Source organism: Lissotriton helveticus, chromosome 12, assembly GCF_964261635.1.
Source record: "Lissotriton helveticus chromosome 12, aLisHel1.1, whole genome shotgun sequence".
In the NCBI taxonomy this organism is placed as follows: Eukaryota; Metazoa; Chordata; class Amphibia; order Caudata; family Salamandridae; genus Lissotriton; species Lissotriton helveticus.
In genome coordinates, this window is record NC_136073.1 from 840,927,784 (window position 1) to 840,949,756 (window position 21,973).

The following is a 21,973-nucleotide window of genomic DNA, read 5'->3' on the forward strand; positions in this document are numbered from 1 at the left end:
CCGTAGCCACGGTAGTGGGAGAAAACAGGCCATAATCTGGGGAGGTTCCAGTCTACTGGCCTCGCCTGGTAAAGGGTCCAGCGACCCCTCCCAATCTTTCTCCACTCCTAGACCCTCAAAATAAGGCTGAGGAAATGACCCAGGACCCAAAGGTGCTGTCGGAGCCGGAATCAGCGTCGATAGGTGCTGTTCTGGCTCTTGATCGTCTGTGATAAAAACGGGACTGGTTTCAGGAGTCTCAGCGTGGGGGACAGTCGCAGAGGCACACAGGCACCTGTCCGGATCCGCCTCTAAATGCATTTGGGGGGCATTGGCGCAGGGGCTGGAACCACCACGCATTACCCTGTGGCACCCACTCAGAGCCTCCAGAGCCCAAAGGTAGACCAGGAGGGTAGGGTTTCACTAATACAATGCACATGGCGTAGTAGAATACTTTGAGGTGGGTGGGGGGTTTGCTCCTAGAAAGGTAGGGAAAAGTGGAGCAGACCCAGGAGCAGATTCCACAGAACGAGGCCTAGAGTGTCAAGACTCCTCCATGTCATTGGCCGATGGATAGGGAGAAGCCGAAGACTGCTTTGTGCTTCTTATGCCTCTTACCGGATCGACCCAACGACTTCAAGTGGAAGGATGAGGACATGGGTCTGCTGGAGCAGTGTCCGGACCATCCTTTCGACCGGAACCGAGACTTAGGGGGTGAACGGCGTGGAGTCAAACGCCAGACCGCAAGCAGCTTTAGGGACCGCTCCCTCAAAACCTTCGGAGTCATGGCCCAACAGTCGCAGCACGACTCAGAGTAGTCGTTCCGCTCCAGAGACAAATTAAGTGTGGATCCATCGCCATCATGACGCAATGGCAGTCACCACATGGTTTGAATCCAGAAGTCTTCTCGCCATTGAGGGAGAAATCTACACTCCAAAAATCATCTAAAAACATCAAAACAAGCCTGGCAAAAAATTGACAAAGGGTAGCTCTCTTCATGGATCTGTGCTAGCTAGTCGGAAAGAAAAGAACTGACATCAGCGCGCTGAGGTGGTGTCTATATAGGTAATGCCGATGTGCGAGCTTAAGTTTTTCCAATGATTTTGTCTGACCACGCTTCACACTACATCCATCCAAACAAGCAAGCAGTTGATACCCAATCCACATTCTATCCAAACTTCAATCCAATTGGCTTTGCTAGTGTTTGTAATATGTACTTTTTAAACCTTCGTTCTATACTTTTAAATCGATCTAGCTTGCATAAATAATAGTGCTTTTATTGACCAATAGAGTTATAGTTCCTATTGCTCAATCTGGACGGGAGTTAGCCTCACTCTGAATATGCGAAATCGGAATTCAAAAGTTGTTCACTGTTCTCACTTTTTCCCTTTTAAATGATCTACATATTTTCTTTAATACCTTCTACCTTGCCTTTCTTTTGTCCTCGCTAGAATGAAACTTAAAATAATGTTTATTAGTACTCAGGATCTATAGTTAAAAATGAATGAAGGTTGTTCATCTTGCCAGTGGCAGACTGTGTTCCATGCTTGTCACTCCTCTGTTTTGCCTGAAGACTTGATAGAAAGAAAGGTCAGGTGCTTTCAAAATGAAAATGTTCACTTTTGTTTATGTGACTATTGTTTGTGTTTTACTCGAAGCTTTGCACTATTCTTCAGTATTTGGAACACTTTTATCACCAACTTTTAGAGGGGTTATCTTGAGTATAAATACATCAGAAGTTCTATGTAACTCTAGTAGGAAGTGGCAGCATTTAGATGAATGGCCTGTGTAATCCCTTCCTCGTTTGTCTACTTTTCAGGTTTGTATTGGCTGTGGGAAGTGCCGTCTTTGATGCCATGTTCAATGGAGGAATGGCTACAACTTCTACAGAGATTGAACTTCCCGATGTGGAGCCTGCAGCCTTTCTAGCTCTGCTGAAGTGAGCACATTTTAATGTGTATGGATTGTGATCTTTCCCTTTGTGCCATCTTATGTGAATCAAACTGGGATCTTGGTTTACCCGATTGCAAGTTTGACTGATTTAATGTTTGTTTTGGGAATGTTGAATGCAATATTTATTTGCTTTCAGTCACAGTTCACAGCAATATCTTATTAACAGCCTGTATTTTCACAGTCTTGTTCCTTGTTGTCCACATGGTGATGATCTAGCCTGTGCAGGACTAGGTGGTCCAGCCCCCTAATGACATTTAATGTAACTACTGTAGAATTGGTGCTCACTCTCCACATGTGGAGTAATAACATGGACTTTAATAGGGAAATGTCAGTTTATTAATTAGCAAGCCACACCAGGGCAGCAGGGAAAATTATGTCAATACCAGTCTACCCAAAGGATCCAGGACATAACCAAGTAGGGCAATCCATAATACTACAACATTTCAAAATGAGTAAATGACTAATCACAACACTGAGTATCGGGTAGAACAGGAAACAGGAAAATGTCGATATTAAACTACATAAATAAAGCCTTCAAATCACAATTCTGCCTTGCCTTAGGTTGTTTGTATATTCATGGTGTCTTGGTCCATGCATACCTTTTCTAAGTTCCTTGTTGCACACCACCCTTCCTCTTATTGCTCCCCCTGCACTGTGCTCTTGAATGCTTTTGCCTACACCTCTTTCACTTTAAATTACCTCACAAAGCTCCACCATTCAGCATTGTTAACCTTACCTCATTATCTGTTCAAATTAATTCCCGCACTCTTTCACTCACAAATGTTGCTGTTAAACTCATTTGCCTCCTTGTTGTTCACTACTCATGCACCCAATGTACCAGGGTGCCCTTCACCATTACTTAACCATTTTCCTTCTTTGTCATTAATCTGCTCTTTCTGTATCACACAAGACTATATATTCCTCCATGATTATCATTCGCCCAAAATGTCATCTTAGAAGAACATAATCATAACAATAACACCTTCAACCTCACCAATGAGATGCTGGAAAATACAATAACACCTTCAACCTCACCAATGAGATGCTGGAAAATGGCGGCTGTGAAAACAATCAAGCTGCACAGTTCTTAGCTTTAAATTGCTCTGTTAAGATGAAAATTGTGCACACCTAGTGGCATGGAACGTGACAAAAAGCTTAACTACAAATAGTGTCTTCGGGTTCCAGCAAAACCTCTTCACAAGTTCATGTATTTTTTACTCAGTGCCACAGTGATTACCCACATCTTGTAATACCTTCTCCAATTTAAGTTTCAAAATTGGCTTTACCAGTGTCTCATAATTAGCCAAGCACTAGTAAGCATCACACTAGTTGGCTCAACTTGTGCTCAAATTTGTTTGAATGAGATGGATTCTGCTAGGAAAGATGGCACTTGATACATTACCATGCATATACCAAAAGAGACACTGAACAGCAAAGAGACTGACGACCAACTGATCTGTGTGGCTGAAGTTACATATAACCCAGCATGATATTCCATAACAATGAAACGTCAGTACAAGAAATGAATAAAGGACTTGTTACAGCAGTGAGCCACTTGTAATTCATGATGGCTAACTCAGCCCACAATAATGACCACAATTTCTCCTGAACCAATGTTCAAATGTTAATACTTTGTTTATTATCATCATGTGTTGCAAAATAATACGCTTACCAGTGTTTTGTTGCCTAGCATTTCTTTACCTGTATCTTAAATCATATGCAGAATTGTTTGTGTACTGGCAGGTATCCATGGACTAATAAAGTTATTTTTTCTTTTTATAACATATTTTTATTAAGTCAGCTTTCGGGGCCACTAAAGCAGTAATGATGGGACCCCCTCAAAATATGGATTACGGCCAGGGAACAGAGGGGAAAATGGAGTACAACAGAAAGAGTTCCCTCATCGGCCACAATTATTTATAACAAGTATATATCACATTCTTCATATTAACGGTGACAAATACACAACAACCGTATTTTTAAATTTTCTTCAAAAATATATGAAGAATTTTTTTATTATTCTTTTATTAGCATTGCTCTCAATTTTATTTTTTCATTAAGGTAAGAATTCATAAGAGACACATAATCACAAAATCAACAAATCAGCAATAATTACATAATTCATACAAAGAAGGAGAAAATATATAACATTACATGACAAAAAACTGATAATAAAAAACGATTCAATAACAATCCATGAGCCCCTAAAAATACACACCCAATCACAACATCTACACTCATTCATACTAACATTGCATACACATACACTACGTGTGAAAAAGGAATCTGGGTACTACTTAGCAGGGAGCCCCCTGCTAATAAAACAGGTCTCAAAACTAAGTATGAGACCCCGCACTCTGGTCGACGCGCGTTTTCGGCGGCACACGGCCACCTTCCTCAGGACCTTTTTCCAGACAGTCAGCAACCCAAAAGAACCCAGGGGACACTAAAAACCAAGGTTTTGTTTAATTTCCAAATGGTGGTATCAGACACCTAAGCCGCAGAAGAGATAATACTCAGTCTAACCAGTCCCTATATTAAAGTTTGAGCGAGTCTCTATAGTAGAGAAAAGTGGATAGGAGGACAATGTCGCAAGTCCTAACGAGCTGAATCCATTTCTTATACCAAACTCAAATCATATACGAGGATGTATTTCTACTGTTCCAAAATACTTCTTATATTGTTGTTTTCACTCGAGGACCGTGTATGACAATTTCCATATGCAGACCCCAGAAATCAAGTTTGTGCACTGAGTGCAGGGTCAAAGAGGAACTCCCACAAAGACCGGGCCACTTCAATTCTTGCTACATAGGTACAAGGTAATACAACCAAGTGTGTAGCCACGTGCCTGATGACTTCTAATACTGAAGAGCAATACATATAATAACATAACAAGAGCATCTCAAGCCTGATGACATGTGCTTGAAATCATAAAACATTCAGTCCCATGAACATACTAATGATCAAGTCCTTACTTTCATTGAGTCTACTTATGCATGATATAGTCCACATTGTCATCCGTATTATATAATTCACATTATCAGTGTTTCTGCATCCTTAGTTAATGGTTTGAGGGCCCTGGATTAGGCCTCTATAATCTGCCCATTGTGTCCACATTTTATGGTGTTTTTGTGGGCAGCCCATTGCCTTAAATATAGGTTGTTCTTGACCCATGCACCAATCTAGGCCCGCCTTCCATGCGCCTGGGCAGAGCCTGGGCCTTCCATTCGCTATTTCTCTCTTGGCCAGCGTAAGACCTCGGAATAGTAGGTGTCTTTTATATTGGTTTCCTCCTAAGTCTTCCGTGATATGGAGTAGGGTCAGTTTTGGCGAGAGGAGTATATTCCAGCCCAGAACTTCAGATAAGCATGTTGTGACTCCCGCCAGAATCTAATGAGTGCTGTGCAGTGGCAAACTGTATGTATGAAGGTGCCGTCGGTTTCAGCACATCGGAGGCATGCAGGGGAAGATATCAGTCCCGCCCTCCCGAATCAGTGTCTGGGGACGTAGGCGCAATGTAAATACTTGGGTTGGATAAGCCGTAGGCGAGAGGCTATTGCTGCACCCTGTGGGGATTCTAACGCTTCTGTCCAATCGTCATTGTCGAGGGGGCCAAGCTCTGTCTGCCATTTTTCTCTAAGGGAATCTAGTGTAGTGGAAAAATTTGTCACCAGGGTTTGATACATTTTGGATATCATATGGTCTCCTAGATCCCCCATGAATACCTTCGCCTCAGCTGGGTTAAACTCCGGCAACAAGTGGGGATATAGCATGGCGAAATTGTAAGTATTTATAAAACTGGGTATGTGGCATTCTAAATTCCTCCTAAAGCTCCTGAAACGATTTTAGGGTAGTACCCCTCATAACATCTCCCATTGTAGATATGCCGATTCCATCCCAGCCTCGAAATCCCAATAGGGTTGACAGTTGAGGAAACAGCCCATTCTGTCGTAGGGGCTTCTCTTGTTAAACGTACCCACCATACCATTCTGCGCAACCAGCCCCTCCAGACCTCGAAAACCACTTGGGTAGCTGGCGGGAGACCACAAAGTAGCCGCGGTTTGTATAGGAGTGTATCGGGCAGCATATCACCCATTAGCCAATGTTCTACACAATAGCCTGGGTCACTTCTATTCCCATATGCCCAGTCATTCAAAACAAGGAGGTGTGACGTTGCATAATACGACTGAATATCAGGGGTTGCTATCCCCCCACAATATGTAGACTGAAATCAAATCTTAAGTGAAATTCTGGCAGTTTGATAAGCCCAAAGAAAACGACTCGGTCCCGCATTAATTTGTCAGAACCACATAGGCGAGATCCGAAAGGGATAGTTTTGCAACTGATAGAGGAGGTGAGGGAGTGACACCATTTTAACACTTGCCGACCGCCTGAGAATTGTGAGCGGCAGGCTTGCCCATGATTTCATTTCAGCCTGAGTTCGTATCCACACAGAGATTATATTTTTCTCCCATGATAGTGAATGTTAGATATATCCCGAGATATTTAAACCCAGTTATAGTTAGTTGCCTCTTCTGCCCAGGTATCCATCTCAGATTCTCCTCACAGGACCCACAGTATAGATTTTCGGGTGATCAAGTACAGGCCAGAGGTTTCTCCAAATATTTGCATTATACGGAGCAGTCGGGGTCCTGACTGACGCAGTTCTAAAGAGAAAAAGAGGACATTATCGGTGTATAGAGAAATCCAGTCAGAAATCCCTCCCGGCCACTCGAACCCCCTAATCTGTGCATCTGTTCGGACCCAAGAGGCCAGGGGTTCCATGACCAACGCAAATAAGTATGGGGATAAGGGGCAGCCCTGGAGAGTACCGCGTCCTATCGAGAAAGGGTCAGAGACTGCGCCTACCACTTTGATCTAAGGCAGTGAGATCTGTGTACAGCAACCGCAGATATGAAAGGAATCTAGGCCCGATGTTGAGTCGCGATAGAAGGGCGAATAGATATGTCCACCCCTTTGAGTCGAATATCCTATCTATATCTGCCAAAATTAGCTCTGCAGGGCCCTCCACACGGTCCACCTCTGCCACTGCAGTGTCCGCGCGTCAGATGTTATGTCGAGTAGCTCGATGAGGCATAAAACCTGCCTGGTCTGGGTGTACCAATTCTGCATATGTGGCAGAAGACGGTTTGCAAGGACTTTGGCCAATAGCTTGGCCTTAATATTTAAAAGCGAAATTTGGCGAAATGAGATATGTTGGTCAGGGGGTCTGCCAGGTTTAAGGAACACCGCAATTTCTACGTGTCCCCATCGGGCGGGATCCTGCCTTGATCAAGTGCCTCATCTATTACCGCAAGATAATGAGGTATGAGCTGGGACTTAAAGATCTTGTAAAAGTCACAAGGGAAGCCACTATGGGAAGCCACTAAGGCCCGGTGCCTTGCCCATGCGCAAGTCAACCAGAGCCGCTTCCAGTTTCTCACTTGTCACAGGCGCATCAAGGTTTGCCCGCGACGAATCTGTGAGTCTTTGTGGGCAAATCGTCTATGAAACGTTGTATTGTAGACCCGGGCAGGGCGTCTCGAGGGGCATGCAGCTCCTCATATTAGGCCGCAAAGCTAGATGCAATTTGGACAGCGTCCATGAGGATTTGGCGATCCGTGCCCGGTATACTGGGTGTGCTTGGTGGGTGTAGTGCATAATGACATAAGCAATGTAAAAGAGAACTTGAATCAAGCCATGATTTAACATGTGTATACTGTACCCTCTGGTAAATTAGGACTGCCTCTCCCCGCGGCACCCTAGTGAACCCAGCATGAAAAACCTGCACATATTCAAAGCAGGAGAGACACGGCGCCTTAGTGCCGGGAAGATGAGTTTCCTGTAATAGAAGAACATCCGCCGACATGCATTTTGCCTTACGAGGTATTGCCCCTCTTTTTATCTTGTCCAGCCCTCCCCGGATATTCCAACTAACTATTTTCAGTGTGTTATCTATTCCTATCATAATACTAAGGGTAAGGCACTCCATCACGGTGTGACTCGATGCTGGACTTGACCACATAAAGGATACAAAAGCATGACATAGCACATTTACTAGCTCTAAACAATCCTATTTCCACACCCTCCCTCCCACCCCAACACCTCAAAACTGTTAAAGCATCTGTCGCGTTAGGGGGTCCGTCCGCGTCCCAATGGGGACCCGCCGCAATCCCAGTCCCAACTGTGCAATAAGTTCTCAGATACTGAGAAGAAAGGTAAATGTTCCGGGGGAGGAAGGGAACATCTCCCTAGGTCCCTATAAACAGCCATCAGCCAAATATAGATATCGTCCATTGTGCTCTAATTTTCCCGTTGTTGTGGGGGTGATTCATGCCTGGTCTCGATTTCCCTAGAGCGGGATCTTTCTCTGGCCTTAGAGTGGTGTCGAGAACGCGACCTGCGGTTAGATTTTTCCTTTAGTTTCACGTGTTTATTGATGGCTTCCCCAGAGGATGATTCTGAGTCGAAGCAAGGTGGGGTATGTGGCCTGAGCTTCTTCCTTTCGTCCGTCTAGGCGAATACTTCTTCCGGCGTATCAAAGAAAGATAGATCGTGACTGGTATATGACTCGCAGCCGGGCTGGAAACAGCAAGGTGTACTGGTTTTCATTTCTCAAAGTCTGGCCTTAGTGGCTGTGAAGGACTGTCTGTGCTGCTGCACCATTCAAGTGTAGTCTGGAAAAATTAAGATATGTTGCCAGTCATATTGGAGCTTTCCCACCTGTCTGGCCTGTATTAACATCGTATCTTGATCATGAAAATTCAGGAATTTGGCCATCACAGGTCGTGGCCTGGACCCCGGTGGAGGTTTTTGCGTCAGGGCACGATGTGCTCGTTCTGTGATAAAGCACTGATAGTGAGTCTGGGGGAAGCCATCCTGTCAACCAGGTCGTGAGGAACTGCTCCATTTTCCTGCCTTCACAGCCCTCCCGGAAACCAACAAATCCGAGATTATTCCTTCTGGCTCGACCCTCCGCATCTTCCACCTGCGTCGCAAGTCCTTTGGTAACCGTTTCCAGCAATGATATTCTCTGTTGGACCGACTTGACTGTGTCTTCCATTGTCGAGATGCTGGTTTCAGCTTCTGTTATCCGATCGGCCACGCTTCATAGGTTCTGACGCATTAGTATAACGTCTGAACCCACTGCCCCTATTTTGGCCTCCAACGCTTCTCGGGATTGGGTTATTGCAGCCAGGAGCGTCCTGTTGTCCGGTGTGACAGAGGCCTGACCTGTCATGTCAGTCACCTGGGCCCCAGGCCTGCATATCTATCCTTAGTTCTCTGTTTGGTGTTGTGGGGATTGTCCCAAATTATCTTCGGCGGGGATATGAGGCCCGTGCAACCCATCCCTTTGGACTAAAACACCCAATCAGTGTGGCTGTCTGGTCCGGTGTGGATCAATTGTCGCATCGTTGTCAGTCAGATGAAGGTCGTCTTCAATTATTGAGTCTGGGGCCGGCCACCTTAGCAGGGCAGAAAAGGGGGCTGGCGGGAAAGCTGTAGGCACACAGACTGCACCAGGACCTAGCCTGGCCACCTCTGTGGGCTCACGCCTTCCCGTCGCCCTAGTGGATACCCCTGAGTCGTCCCAGGTCGCAACACATGTGGGATGTGTGTGGGGTAGAAACCCCCCCCCGGTGGAGATATGGTTCAACTGGGCCACTACTAAAGCCTCTTTGACTCTGCTAAGAGATATTCAGGTCCCCCAGGTCCCACGGTCCCAGTTAGAGTGCCTCTGGTTGCTCCAGGCCAGGTTTGTATCGGGTTGCGCCCTGGTACCATGTGCTCGGCTGGCCCTCTATACTGCGGTCTCCAGAGGGCCTCGCCGCACCACCGCCTCACTGCGAATCAAACGGACTCACCTCTGTGTTCGGCACTGCCGGCATCTGTCTCCACCACTCCTGGAGTCCGTCGTTGGCACTCAGCCCGCAGACCTGCCAGAGCTGCAACAAGTAGACACCAGATCGGACTCAGGGCAGTGGGCACATCACTTCTTCGTAATGTCTGTGTGGATCGGGTGATGCTCCACGTCAAGCTCAGCAGCGTGCCAGGCACTCCGCAGCGTCTGCCCAGCGCGGCCTCTGTAGCGTTCCCACCACCTCGTCCCTCCGCAGTCTCCGAGTCCCTGATTGGCTGCAGTTTGGAGCTCGCCGCGGGCCCGGTGCCCCTCTTCCCCCCCACCTCTCCTGCAGTGTGGACCAGGTCTCAGGGGACATGGGGAAGGCCACACCACAATCCTGCCAGCCCTGGTACATTCGAGCCGGGCGCTCTAAGCTCTCGGTGTGCACCTAGGTGGGCGCTTAGGGGAGAATGTATGGCTGATGGAGCAGGATTAAATGCAGGATATTGATCAAGGCCTCCGGAGCCCGTCTACAGCACGTCATCCATTTTGGACCGCTTGGCCACTACCCCTGACTAACAAAGGTTTGAAACAAGAGAAACATGGGCCGAAAACCCAAAATGGATAAATTAACACACTTCTTTGAAGCCCCTTTGTAATGCCTTCTTATCTAAAACTAGGGAGTATATGAAATAAGTAGTTTGTGAGCTTATTTTTGCTATTAATTCGTCTTCTAATTCTATCGCTTTTTCTGTCCTATAATACAATTCCAGCAGGAGTGAATCAGTGTAACCTATATGAAATGTTTCCTTTATTTTGACTTTTTACACCATGCAAATATAAGCGGAGTAGTTACAGAAGGGTTTTGTAATATATAGCAAACTAATTATTTTCAATATTCAGTATATCACAAAACGTTAACTACAACAGATACATTTCAACTCAGATTAACCCATTGACTACTGTTGTGCCTACACTTATTTCAGAGCACCTTATCTAATGTTTGCTTAGATCTTGTACAAATATTGGAGAGTCAATTACTTGACATTTGTACATTGTGTCCATGAGCTACTTATCCATACGCGCATGCAATGTAAAGGCATGCCTTTTATATGGCATGTTAAGGACATTAGTCGGTTTAATTACAGACCAAATGGCAAGTAAATCTAACTGTTAAAAGAAATCTAATATTCTTTTTTTCCCTAATGTCAAAACTTACTAGATCTCTATTTTTTTTATTCTAGTGTGTGCTCTCTTACTGATATGGTACGAATCAACGAGCCATTGGGCTTGTTCAACAAAATATGCTTATCGGTTTTAAGCCTCTTTGGCTATCTTGCCAATACTCCTATCTTGCGAGAAGCAATTTAATAAAAAATATACAATCACTAAGGCAAAAACATACTCTTCCAACCAAAATCTCAGTAAAGATTGTTCTGGTACTATTTATTAAACATTTTTTATATAGGGTATACAAGCCTCAAGAGCATTAGTATTTTACAAAGGAAAAGAGAGTACGTAGTATAAAATGATACCAGTGTGTAGTAACCTGTACATTTCACTGTGCTATGTATCTCTTTATTTCATTAGTGTTTTGTCATTCTAGAATGTTATGGTTACTTAGCAACTTGTAGAATTGCTACTGTGTTTGTTGGAGCTGTTGATGGAGCCGGTGCTGTCCGACTCCACTGACCATGTAGCCATTAATAAAGTATCTTTATAATTGCTTATCTGTTTGGCTACTACACAATGATACAGGTAAACCAGGTAAGATCAAACCAAAACGTGGAATAATTAAAAACTGGTAAGTTATATTCATATATTGTTCTGTGTAGGGGGTGTAGGGCATGACACTGTTTAATACAGTGAGACATAACAGTCTAGTACCATGCATCTCCTAAGTTCAAACAAAATTCACACGCTTGACTGAGTCAGAGTCTGTCATTGTTGGAGTCTGAGGTGAATAAGGTGCTTAAGTTCTCTCTTGAAGGTGCATAAAAAGCCAGTAGTCTCAATGAAGGGTGGGTTACATGCTATACTCCAGCAGCTTGTCCAGAAAAAATCTTATTCAGAATGTGTTGAAAATTATGATTCCCAGAAGAAGAGTATTTTAGTCTCTTCGATGACTGGAGCCCACAAATATCTTCCACTAAGTTGTCAGTTACAGAGAGGTAGAGCTGGTGAACTAGGAATGCAAGTTGTTTTGCAATTGACAGAGAGCAAACATAGTGTAAACAGTGCAAAAATGATGTGATTAGAGAGGGCTTTCCCCAAGATCAAGCATGCAGAGAAGTTTGAGGAGAGGGAGGGTTTTGTGGAATCCCTGTACGACAGCATTGCCATAGTCCGTGTGCTGTGGTTCTAACGCTTGGGTTTTCCATTGTTGTCTTTTCTCAGAGATGGGGTTTAATTTTGCAATCAGTTTTCACAGATGATTTGTACTGCTGGCCCTGGTGTGAATATACGTCTGGAGATCTTGAGTAAATGCAGTGATTTGCCGTTCTCCTTAAAAGCTTCATTTCTAGAGTGCTGGGATAAGCAAATAATTTCTGGAGTAGAGTGAAGGAGGCTAGTGACTAAATAAGGAGGAGTTCACTTTTGCCGACATAGAAATTGTAATGGTGACAATCATCCATACTTGAATGTTCTTAAGACTTGAAGCTACCAGAGTGATGTCTTCCAGTAAGAGTTGCTAATTTTATTAACTTGAGAGCAGTTTGTTAGATATGAACAAATTGAGAAGGTTGAATTTAAAGCCCATGTGTTCATTTTGTGTTTAAATGAATGTGCCATGAACAATAGTGTAGGGCACAAGGGTATTGTGTTTTTCTTTGGCTGGGTTGGTTGCTAATAGAAGCGACGTTGGAACGTTTGATTTTGGAGATTGTGCAGAGAAATGCTTCAACAGCTTTGACCCTTAGTAGCAAAAAATGGATGGATTCTCTTTTTTTCTAACTGAGCAATTTAAATGAAGGTGTAGGATTGGAGGCAGATTTTTTTTAAGGGGTTCTTTGATCTCTTTTTGGCTGATTTGATTTGTGATTAGTTGAATGAGGATTTATATTTACGTTTTTTTGTGTGATCTTCTAGTCTGGTGTAAGCTATTCAGGTTGGCCTTGTAAAGATTGATATATTTATATAGTATTTTAGTAACAACATCACAATTTTCTAAACTGTTTTTGGGCCCGAGTGGTTCTTCTAGGTCACCTACAATGCTAGGCGTCCAGGAGGTACCTTCCTACCCTCTTATACCATTTTGTTTTTGTTTTTATTTATATATTTTTTTAATGTATGTAATACTTTTTTGTTTGTTATATTTTCAGGACACTGGACCGATCTCTGAGTCCTGTAATAGCGACTGCAACTGTTTTTTAAATCTTTGTTGTGGCCAGCCATCCGGTAACAATTGTCTCTGGGCTGTGGCCATCCAGTCAGATTGTTCAGCAGCATGGAATTGTTACCAGTCCCAACGTACCAAAAAAGGCCAATGGGAAATAAAGATTCCTAGCCAATCGAAGGCCCATATATATATTTTTTTATTTATGGTTCTGTGGTACCACAGTCAATATACCTAACCCGTCCAGATACCTAGGAGAGGCTACAATTGAAAGCCTTAATTCAAGGTCAACATTTTAATATGGGGTTTTAGGAACATAAAGTAGATTTCTTAAGTAGCATGCACTCTAACATTGCTAAATCTTCTCAACCCAGTACAAATAAAATCCATATTTGGCATCTTTCCACTCTCCCCACGACTCTGCATTAATCCCCACAACCCGTTCAAAAATAAAGTCATACCTGTTGTCCTGCCGCCTTCGCCATACACCCTCTGTAACACCCAGCCCATTCCCCAAAATCCCTTCTTGTTGTTCTGCCATGCTCCCAATGGTTCTTGTTTTCATTCCCTCCCATTCCTTGCAGAGCCCACTCTCTGCTTTCAATGGAATAAAAGGCAGTGCAGCAGAGACAGCAGCTCCTTAAGTGCAGTTCATTGTCATGGCATGCTTTTGCCTGTCCTCCCATCTCTACAGAGACTCCTGGTTGGTTGAGGTATTGCCGTCTGTGGAGACCCTAGAAAGGCTTTGAGAATGTGGGTGAAAGCGTCAACCATCATTTCTCTGTTTGACTGGGTCTGATGAACTGGGTGTGGTAGGACAACATATGGTAAGCAAGTGCTTTCCCTTACAATGTAGCGACTGTGGGAAATTAACATTATTTCCCACTGTTGCTTCATCGTAGCAGTGAGCATTCAGATTTAGACTCTGGTGTTAACACTGATGGCTCATTGAGAGGGCCATGAATGTTATCATTTCAGCACCTACATTCCTCCAAACAAGCCTCTTTCAAAAACTGTCTAATAGCAGAGCAACTTTGTACACAGACGTCCCATTGCATTGCCTTGTTCCGTCATAGACTTCTTAAAAAGAGCAGGAGACAAAAAAAAGTTCCAGTGTGCTAGCGTCACTTTGATTTTGTGGTGACTCTCCAAGTACTTTGTTAGTGTACCCATTGTTTATCTGATATTTTTATGCTGATCTCCTAATAACCTCCTTTTTTTTTTACTAAAATCTTTATGCCAAGCAGCTTCATTGGGATTAAATGAATAACCCAAACACTGAATTCTGAAATGGGATCAAGGATAAAAATGTATCTGAGCATCATTGTCTAACTGTATGAAATTAGTATACGAATTAGTGAAACAGTCCTGCTATGTTCTAGTACCTTTGAACCCATGTATGTTGCCAGCTTTTAGCTGCTGTTCCCTCTGAATTCGAAACTGTTATCTCTTGTTAGATTTCTATACTCTGACGAGGTTCAGATTGGACCGGAAACTGTTATGACAACACTGTACACTGCAAAAAAGTATGCTGTTCCAGCCCTTGAAGCACACTGTGTGGATTTCCTTAAGAAGAATCTTCGAGCGGACAACGCTTTCATGCTCCTTACTCAGGTATGTTGACGTCCTCTTACTACTTCTCCACTAGTTTACATGGAAGGGTTGCTGGTGTACACCGTCTCTACCAAAAGAAAATGCAATGGAAAAGTAACTCACTTTGTGTCAAAAGCTGTAGGGATGTGCTGATACTTATTACTGTTTAAGCAGTACTTGTCTTAACTTTTCAGTTTCACCCAGTTTCAATATCCCAAACACACTGCCGGTGCCAACCCGTAGTTCCAACCACTCCACAATGCAAATATTCTGTCTTTGAGTTGCAAGGAGATTATCACCCATGCAGGCAGCGTAATGCACATACTTTGTAGCCTTAGGCGGTCTGTGGATACTGAGCAGTAGTAAATTGTTGTGTAGTTTACCACTGTTTCAGGGTCACCACTACTGGTGTAGAGGGGGCCTTTGAGGGCAGATGATTTAAATTTGGAGGTATTTGAGGTTTTAAAATTCTGATGCTTCCTCACATAGTAGCTACATCACACTGAAGTTTTTCTAATGTCCCAACAGAGCTTTCGCCTCTTAGGAGAGCACGTATCTATTTTTAGATTGACAAAGCATGGCTTTTAAAATATGATCTACACAAATAACCTGGAGGCTAGCGGTGAGACTATCACAAGCACTTCTCTTGTGTTTGTGGTGGAGACTACATTTTAGCTTGAAATGCATCTTTGTGTCAAATTGCTGCCAGGACGCATTTAATTCTAAAATACAGCACTAAAATATTTTGCAATACTTTTGCGTAATCTTCTTAAAATGTCACTTAATTCTGCGAAAGCTAACTGCATGAATTTTTCATCCCGCCAATGCATCTACACCCACACACATCCCTAACCTCACACTCCTGGTACCCACAAACACTTCTCTGCACACCCCACACACACTCCTACACCTACTACCTTACTCCCACACAGTGCCTACACATACACCAATTCTCGCACCTCTATATACCCCCCCCCCCCAACTTTCACACAGCCTAATCGCACATCTATCTCCTAGTCAGGTGCATAAACGGGAGTTATGATTCTCAAGACTTGTACTTGAAGCCAGACATATGTTAAGCTCTACATCTCTAGTTATTTTCGTGGAGCAGTGAAAGATCAATCATCATAATCCTATTAATCTATTAATCTTTATTTCGGTCCGCTGACCATAAAAGAACAGTAAAAAAAACACAATATATAAAAACAGATTTAAGATACTAAAAACCCAATAAGAGTATATAAAGTTGATACTATACATGTATAAAAAATCAATCGACATTCAGTTAATTTTTCAACTCCTTGGAAAACCTTGCGCGCCTGCCACAAAGAGAACAAAAACATGATGCAGCATATATAGAATTGGCGTCTGGGTGTTCTATTTCAGAAGTCTAAAAGCTTCTTCACAGCGTCTTGTACCTAAATTCTTGCACAGTTGAGTCAATCATTTTTTACTTATTTTCTTGTAACCCGGACAAAAGAAAAATACATTTAGTTCAGCCTCCTCTAGGCTATTGTATGCAGGGCAGCGCTACCAGCCCATTTGTTGGTGCATGCAAGAAGCGGGAGCGTACCATGCCTGTACTGTAAATAGAGTTTCCTGGCTGATGCCTGTCTAATATCGACATGGCTCCAGCTTATAAGTGTCCTTGACTTTTAGGAAGTTGTCTGTTAGAGGACCAGCGGCTGTGTTTTTAAAGAGTTGTTCAAGTTTGCCCACCAGATAGCTGTTAACTAATTGTTTACGCGATATTCCGGAGCAGGCTACCTCTGGGTTACTCCATAGGTTCTCCCTACCTAAGTTGTGAAGACCTGCCTTAATATGTGCGAACCATGCCAGCTTCCCAATGCCAGGAAGCCCGAGAACCTCTTTTAACTCCGTCCTATACTCAGACAATTCAGGTGTTACCCATAATCGCCGCCAGTATGTTTGGGGTCTACAGCCAATTTCCTCTGCAATTGATCTTACCCCTAGATCCAAGCGCAGTGGAATGAGTGGGGAACTCACTGGAAGGAACAAAGAGCTGTCCAAAAAAGTTGTTCTCAATCTTTATAATGGGTTTTGGAGAACGATGCACCCAAAGTTCTGCCCCATACAAAGCAGAACCCCTAAGTTGGGTTTTGTAGATCTCTAGAGCAGGGCCTACAGGCTTATGAAAGGAATTTCTATAAAGTTTGGCCAAACCACCTGTGGTCTGAGCAAGCTTGAGACTTGTTTTATCCATTTGTGGCCCCCAATCCATTTTTAGGTCTCGCCTGTCGATGCGCATGCGCATCGAGCTTGCGAGACTATTGGGGCTTAACCACTCTTTAACTAACTTGCAAGGAATCGTGGCGATTCCTTGCAGTGCCCGTGACTTTTAAGCTCAATGCGCATGCTCATTGAGCTTAAAAGCGCGTGCACATCAGTTCCCTCAGCCGCACTCCAGTCCCCTGCTGCTTTCACACCCTCTCCCCGCTCCGCCCCCTCCCCTGCCCGCCGTGTCGCATTTCTCCTCCCCCCTCCCCTTATCTGCCTTTCCCTCCGTCTTGTTTTTTTTTTTACCCGCTCCGCCCCCTCCCCTGCCCGCCGTGTCGCATTTCTTTTCTCCTCTTTGCTCCTCCAGCAGTTCTCTGTCACCTTTCCTTCTCTCCTCCCTTGTTCTACTTGCTATGAATGTGGGTTTGAAGTTTAGGATGGAGATAAACCATGGCGGAAACATAATCTCTGCAAGAGAGACTGTGAACCGGTAATACCGACACTACTTGCATAGGCGTAAGAAAGAGAAGATTGTTCAAAATAGCCGTAAAACAACCTCATTCTTTAATAAAAACTCTACCTGCCAGCGGTCTGTTTATGAACCGTGGCGTGGGATGAGGGAGGGGGACGACTAAATCCTGCCTCCTCCTTCTCCCCATTTCCCGATCCGCGTGATTCACCCGTGCGTCAGCGCTGCTTGGACAGGATGTCGCCCCGTATTGCGTCAGTGCCATGCTATGTTCTTTCCATACAAGGAGACGCGACCAGCTGCTGCCTGTTGTTGGTGGCCGCCATGTTAAATAGAGGCGTACTAGATAGTACTCTATAAGTATTAGTACTCTATAAGTATTCCCGAACAATCAGTAGTTAAACACAGTGATTTTATCGAAGGTGTAACGCATTTCTTCGTAGAAGCAAAAACATTTTTGTGAGGAACCACTTTACTACCGTTAGAATTATTTATACACATGCTAGATATGTATAAGATTCTAGTCAAACACAACTAATGTGCTTGCCGTTTTACGGTGACAAACAATACTCTTTATTTTTTGTTACGTCTTTGGTGTTAGTCAGTTAGTCATGTTTCCGTTAGTTAACACGGCATGACTTCGCTTTAAAATGTCCGTCCCATTAGCAAGTTCTGCTTCGAGGGTACGCCATCCGTTAGCACATGACGGGCCAAACATGGGCATGCTTCCGAGACAGGATTTCGTAAACGGAAAAGGCTTGATGACGTGACAGCGGACACTGTTTGACTTCACAGCTCATTTCTGTTTTGCCATCCATAGGCGATTTTTTTTCTATTATTTCATTTCCTTCCACTATAAACGTCATCTTTCCACAGAAGTTCTAAAACAGTAATCCTAATGTTTTTTTTGTTTTGTTTTTACGAAGTACTTGTCGAGTAAGTATTGACGCCACCACAGGTTATTTTGCCACAGCGAACCTGCAGCGGCAGGGACCAACTGTCCAGCATTAACTTCGTATACCGATCATCGTTAGTGCCACTATTTTTCGCGTCGCCAACTTATTTATTGACAGTCCTTCCATTCTACAATGCCACTAATTGAATTTAGTGCTCTGGCGAAATTGCCAACTCGATTGGGATGTACATCAGTGTAATTCTTCGTTTTACTGCTTACTGAGATTAATCTATTTTGCCTTTTCCCTCTGCTAGTTGTAAGGTGGTGAATGTTGTTACTGTTCAAACCCAAGATTGTATTCAATTAGGCCAACCCAGAATTTGTTACAAAGGTATCAGTAAAAAAAAAACAGCGGTTTGTGCTCGCACATTCCGCAGTGAGTTTTTATTTTGATACATTTTGGTGTTAGAGAACGTGTGCCTAAATAATAGCAATTTCCTTTTGCTTGCATTTGTGTAGTGCCCTTTCGGTGTTTGATGTACACCTGAAGCACCCAGTTTTCATGTGGTTCTGAAGTTAAAATTACAAACCTGAGTACCCACGCAACGCCACTCAACCACGCAACGCCACTCAACCACGCAACGCCACTCACCCACGCAATGCCACTCACCCACGCAATGCCACTCACCCACGCAATGCCACTCACCCACGCAATGCCACTCACCCACGCAATGCCACTCACCCACGCAATGCCACTCACCCACGCAACGCCACTCACCCACGCAACGCCACTCAGCCACGCCACGCAACGCCACTCACACACGCAACGCCACTCACACACGCAACGCCACTCACACACGCAACGCCACTCACACACGCAACGCCACTCACACACGCAACGCCACTCACACACGCAACGCCACTCACACACGCAACGCCACTCATCCACGCAACGCCACTCACACATGCAACGCCACTCACACATGCAACGCCACTCACACATGCAACGCCACTCACACATGCAACGCCACTCACACATGCAACGCCACTCACACATGCAACGCCACTCACACACGCAACGCCACTGAAACAACAGCGCCACTCACACACGCAACGCCACTCACACACGCAACGCCACTCACACACGCAACGCCACTCACACACGCAACGCCACTCACACAAACCACGCCACTCACACAAACCACGCCACTCACACAAACCACGCCACTCATCCACGCAACGCCACTCATCCACGCAACGCCACTCATCTATTTGCAAAACGAAAAATGTTAAACTCTTCTATTGCGAGACCTATTGCATTTTCAATGCTTGTTTCTGTTAGGGTCAGCTTCATCATATACCGGCTTTTCGACTTAATATGCTGAACACACCATTTGGAACCTGTACCCTTTTGATGAGCCTGATCAGATTTAATAATTGTCATGAAATTGAAGAAGGGAAAGTGGAATCCCATTTATTTGTTCTAGCCCACCTCTTTCCTTTTCTCCGTCATGGCTACGATGCTGTTGTTTGAATTTGAAGTTGCACTGTCTCACACAGACCCCTCCCTACTCCATCTATAAACACAGAATGACTGACTGTAAATTCCCTGCTTTGGCCAGATAGAGGCAACTAATGGCCAAATACTACTGAACAAAAGTCTTGAGGTTGAAGCCTGCCATTTGGTGATTAAAATGTCAGATCCCAAACTGAGTGACTGATCAGGGGATCGAAGTAAAAACTTGAGTTAAATTGGATTCCTTAAATTGATTCTATCCTTTTGCTAATTTGTTTGTAAACAGGAGCCCTGTAAGTGGAGTGTAACCTGCTTGTACAACTTTTCAATTCATGTGTGTAAACAGCCAGTTTTAATGGCTGCTTCAAGCGAAGTATGTTTTTCCCAGTTGTCTTTGTTTTTTCTGCCTGGCTGTCAGCTGTCCTTGCTGTCTAGATAGACTTGACATGAGAAGCAGTTGTACACTGGTGCCTTGTGTAGGAGTGTGCCTATTTTTGCATGGTTCCCCCCACTTTTTGCCTGATGCTGATGCTCTTTGACTAAGTGTGCCCTGGGTTCTTACCAATCAGGTACCCAGGGCCTATGTTCTTTCCCTAAAAATGTACTGTTCCAAACCCAATTGGCAACTCTCTGGCCACATGTAAGCCCCTGGTAAAAGGTACCATGGGTACCTAGGGCACTGTGACAAGAGAAGGCCTCCAAGGAGTGTAGCACATATTGTGCCACCCTTCGAGGCTCTGTACCTTAACACACACTGCCCTTGCAGGCTGCGTGCTTTGGTGCTGAGCAAAGTGAAGAGTCGACTTGGCACACATCCCTGTGTGCCATGCCTACAATTCACTTCCTATGGCATAGGTAAGCCACCCCTCCAACTGGGTGCACTATACTACTGTTGGGGTACACATGTATGAGCCCTGTACGCTTACAGTGCCTTAGTCCTTTCTTAGACGTTGTAAGTGCAGAAAAGCCATTAAGAGTATATGATGGAAGTTTTTCATTACGAACTCCACAGCACCATAATGGCTTTACTAAACTCTGAAGTTTGATATCAAACTTCTCCTCATATTAAACTCAGACTGATGCAAGTGTGGAATTTAATGTCAAATGCACTCAGAGGGCATCTTAGAGATGCCCCCTGAAAAACAATCTAACTCTAGTGTCCTGGCTGACTATCTGCTCACCAGCTGCCTCCCCCAGACATGTTTCTGGACCCCTTGACCGAGAACCTCCTGCTCGCTGGGTCCTGAAACAAAGTACAACCTGAGCAGAAGTGCAAAGCCTCCTCCCCCGGGATGGGCATGGTCGCCCGCACTCTTGAAGATGGGGACGACACAGCCAACCAGAGTGAGGCTTATGCCCCCTCCCACTGGAGGATGGCATAATAAGGGTGTATCCACCTCAAGGAAGGGACCCATTGGTTCCAACCTGTATGTAACTGAAACGCCCCTAAAGTTTTATTTAGGGGCAACCCCTAACCTTGTCTCCTCATACGAGAAAGAAGGAGGAGGGGAGAAGAGCCATGCTGAAGGAAGAAAAGGAGGACACCAACTGACTTCGCCCCAGCCCTACCGGCCTGTCCTGACCTCCTCCAGCAGAATCCCAGTGTGTTCTGCAGCCCCCCAGAACCCGAAGGACCTGCCCTGCCTTCCCTAAAAAGACTGTTGCACGTGAACACCGGATTTGCTCACCAACACTCTGGCTCAGGCTAAATCAGCGAGTCTGCCCCATTCTTGCACCAGACGACAACGGCGCAAGTTTGAGTGGCCCAGCACCACAAGGAGGTCTCCCCAGTGATCCTGACCTGGGATCTGGTGATCCCTGACCTGCCTCAAGCCTCCCAACGACCCCTTTAGCCCCTATCTGGAGGATCCCCGTAACCGGAGCCGGAAAGGAAAACTTGACGCCAAAAGACACCCCTGCGCCGACGCCCCATGGCCTTGGGTGGCGCAACTGATGGTTTACCGGCATCCCTCAACATCCCAACCTACCTCTCCAACCGGTGGTCACCTCCGTAAGATCTTTGTGTCCGAGCCTGCAATGTTTGTTCTGACCGGAGGTTCCCCATTGAAACCAACAGAGCACCGGACGTCAATCCTGCACCCGGCCGCCCCTGTACCGCTGTGGGTGCACCTTGTGCGCTATCTTGGATT

General features: G+C 44.8%; 1 protein-coding gene across 1 annotated transcript in view; it reads left to right on the plus strand.

Moving 5' to 3' along the window:
- The window catches only part of BTBD2 (BTB domain containing 2), a 161,015-nt gene that overhangs the window by 85,419 nt on the left and 53,623 nt on the right, over window positions 1-21,973 (plus strand). The window contains exons 2-3 of the mRNA XM_078671430.1: window positions 1,799-1,918; window positions 14,570-14,726. Coding sequence (XP_078527556.1) covers window positions 1,799-1,918; window positions 14,570-14,726 — 277 coding nt within the window. The remainder of the gene's footprint in view (window positions 1-1,798; window positions 1,919-14,569; window positions 14,727-21,973) is intronic.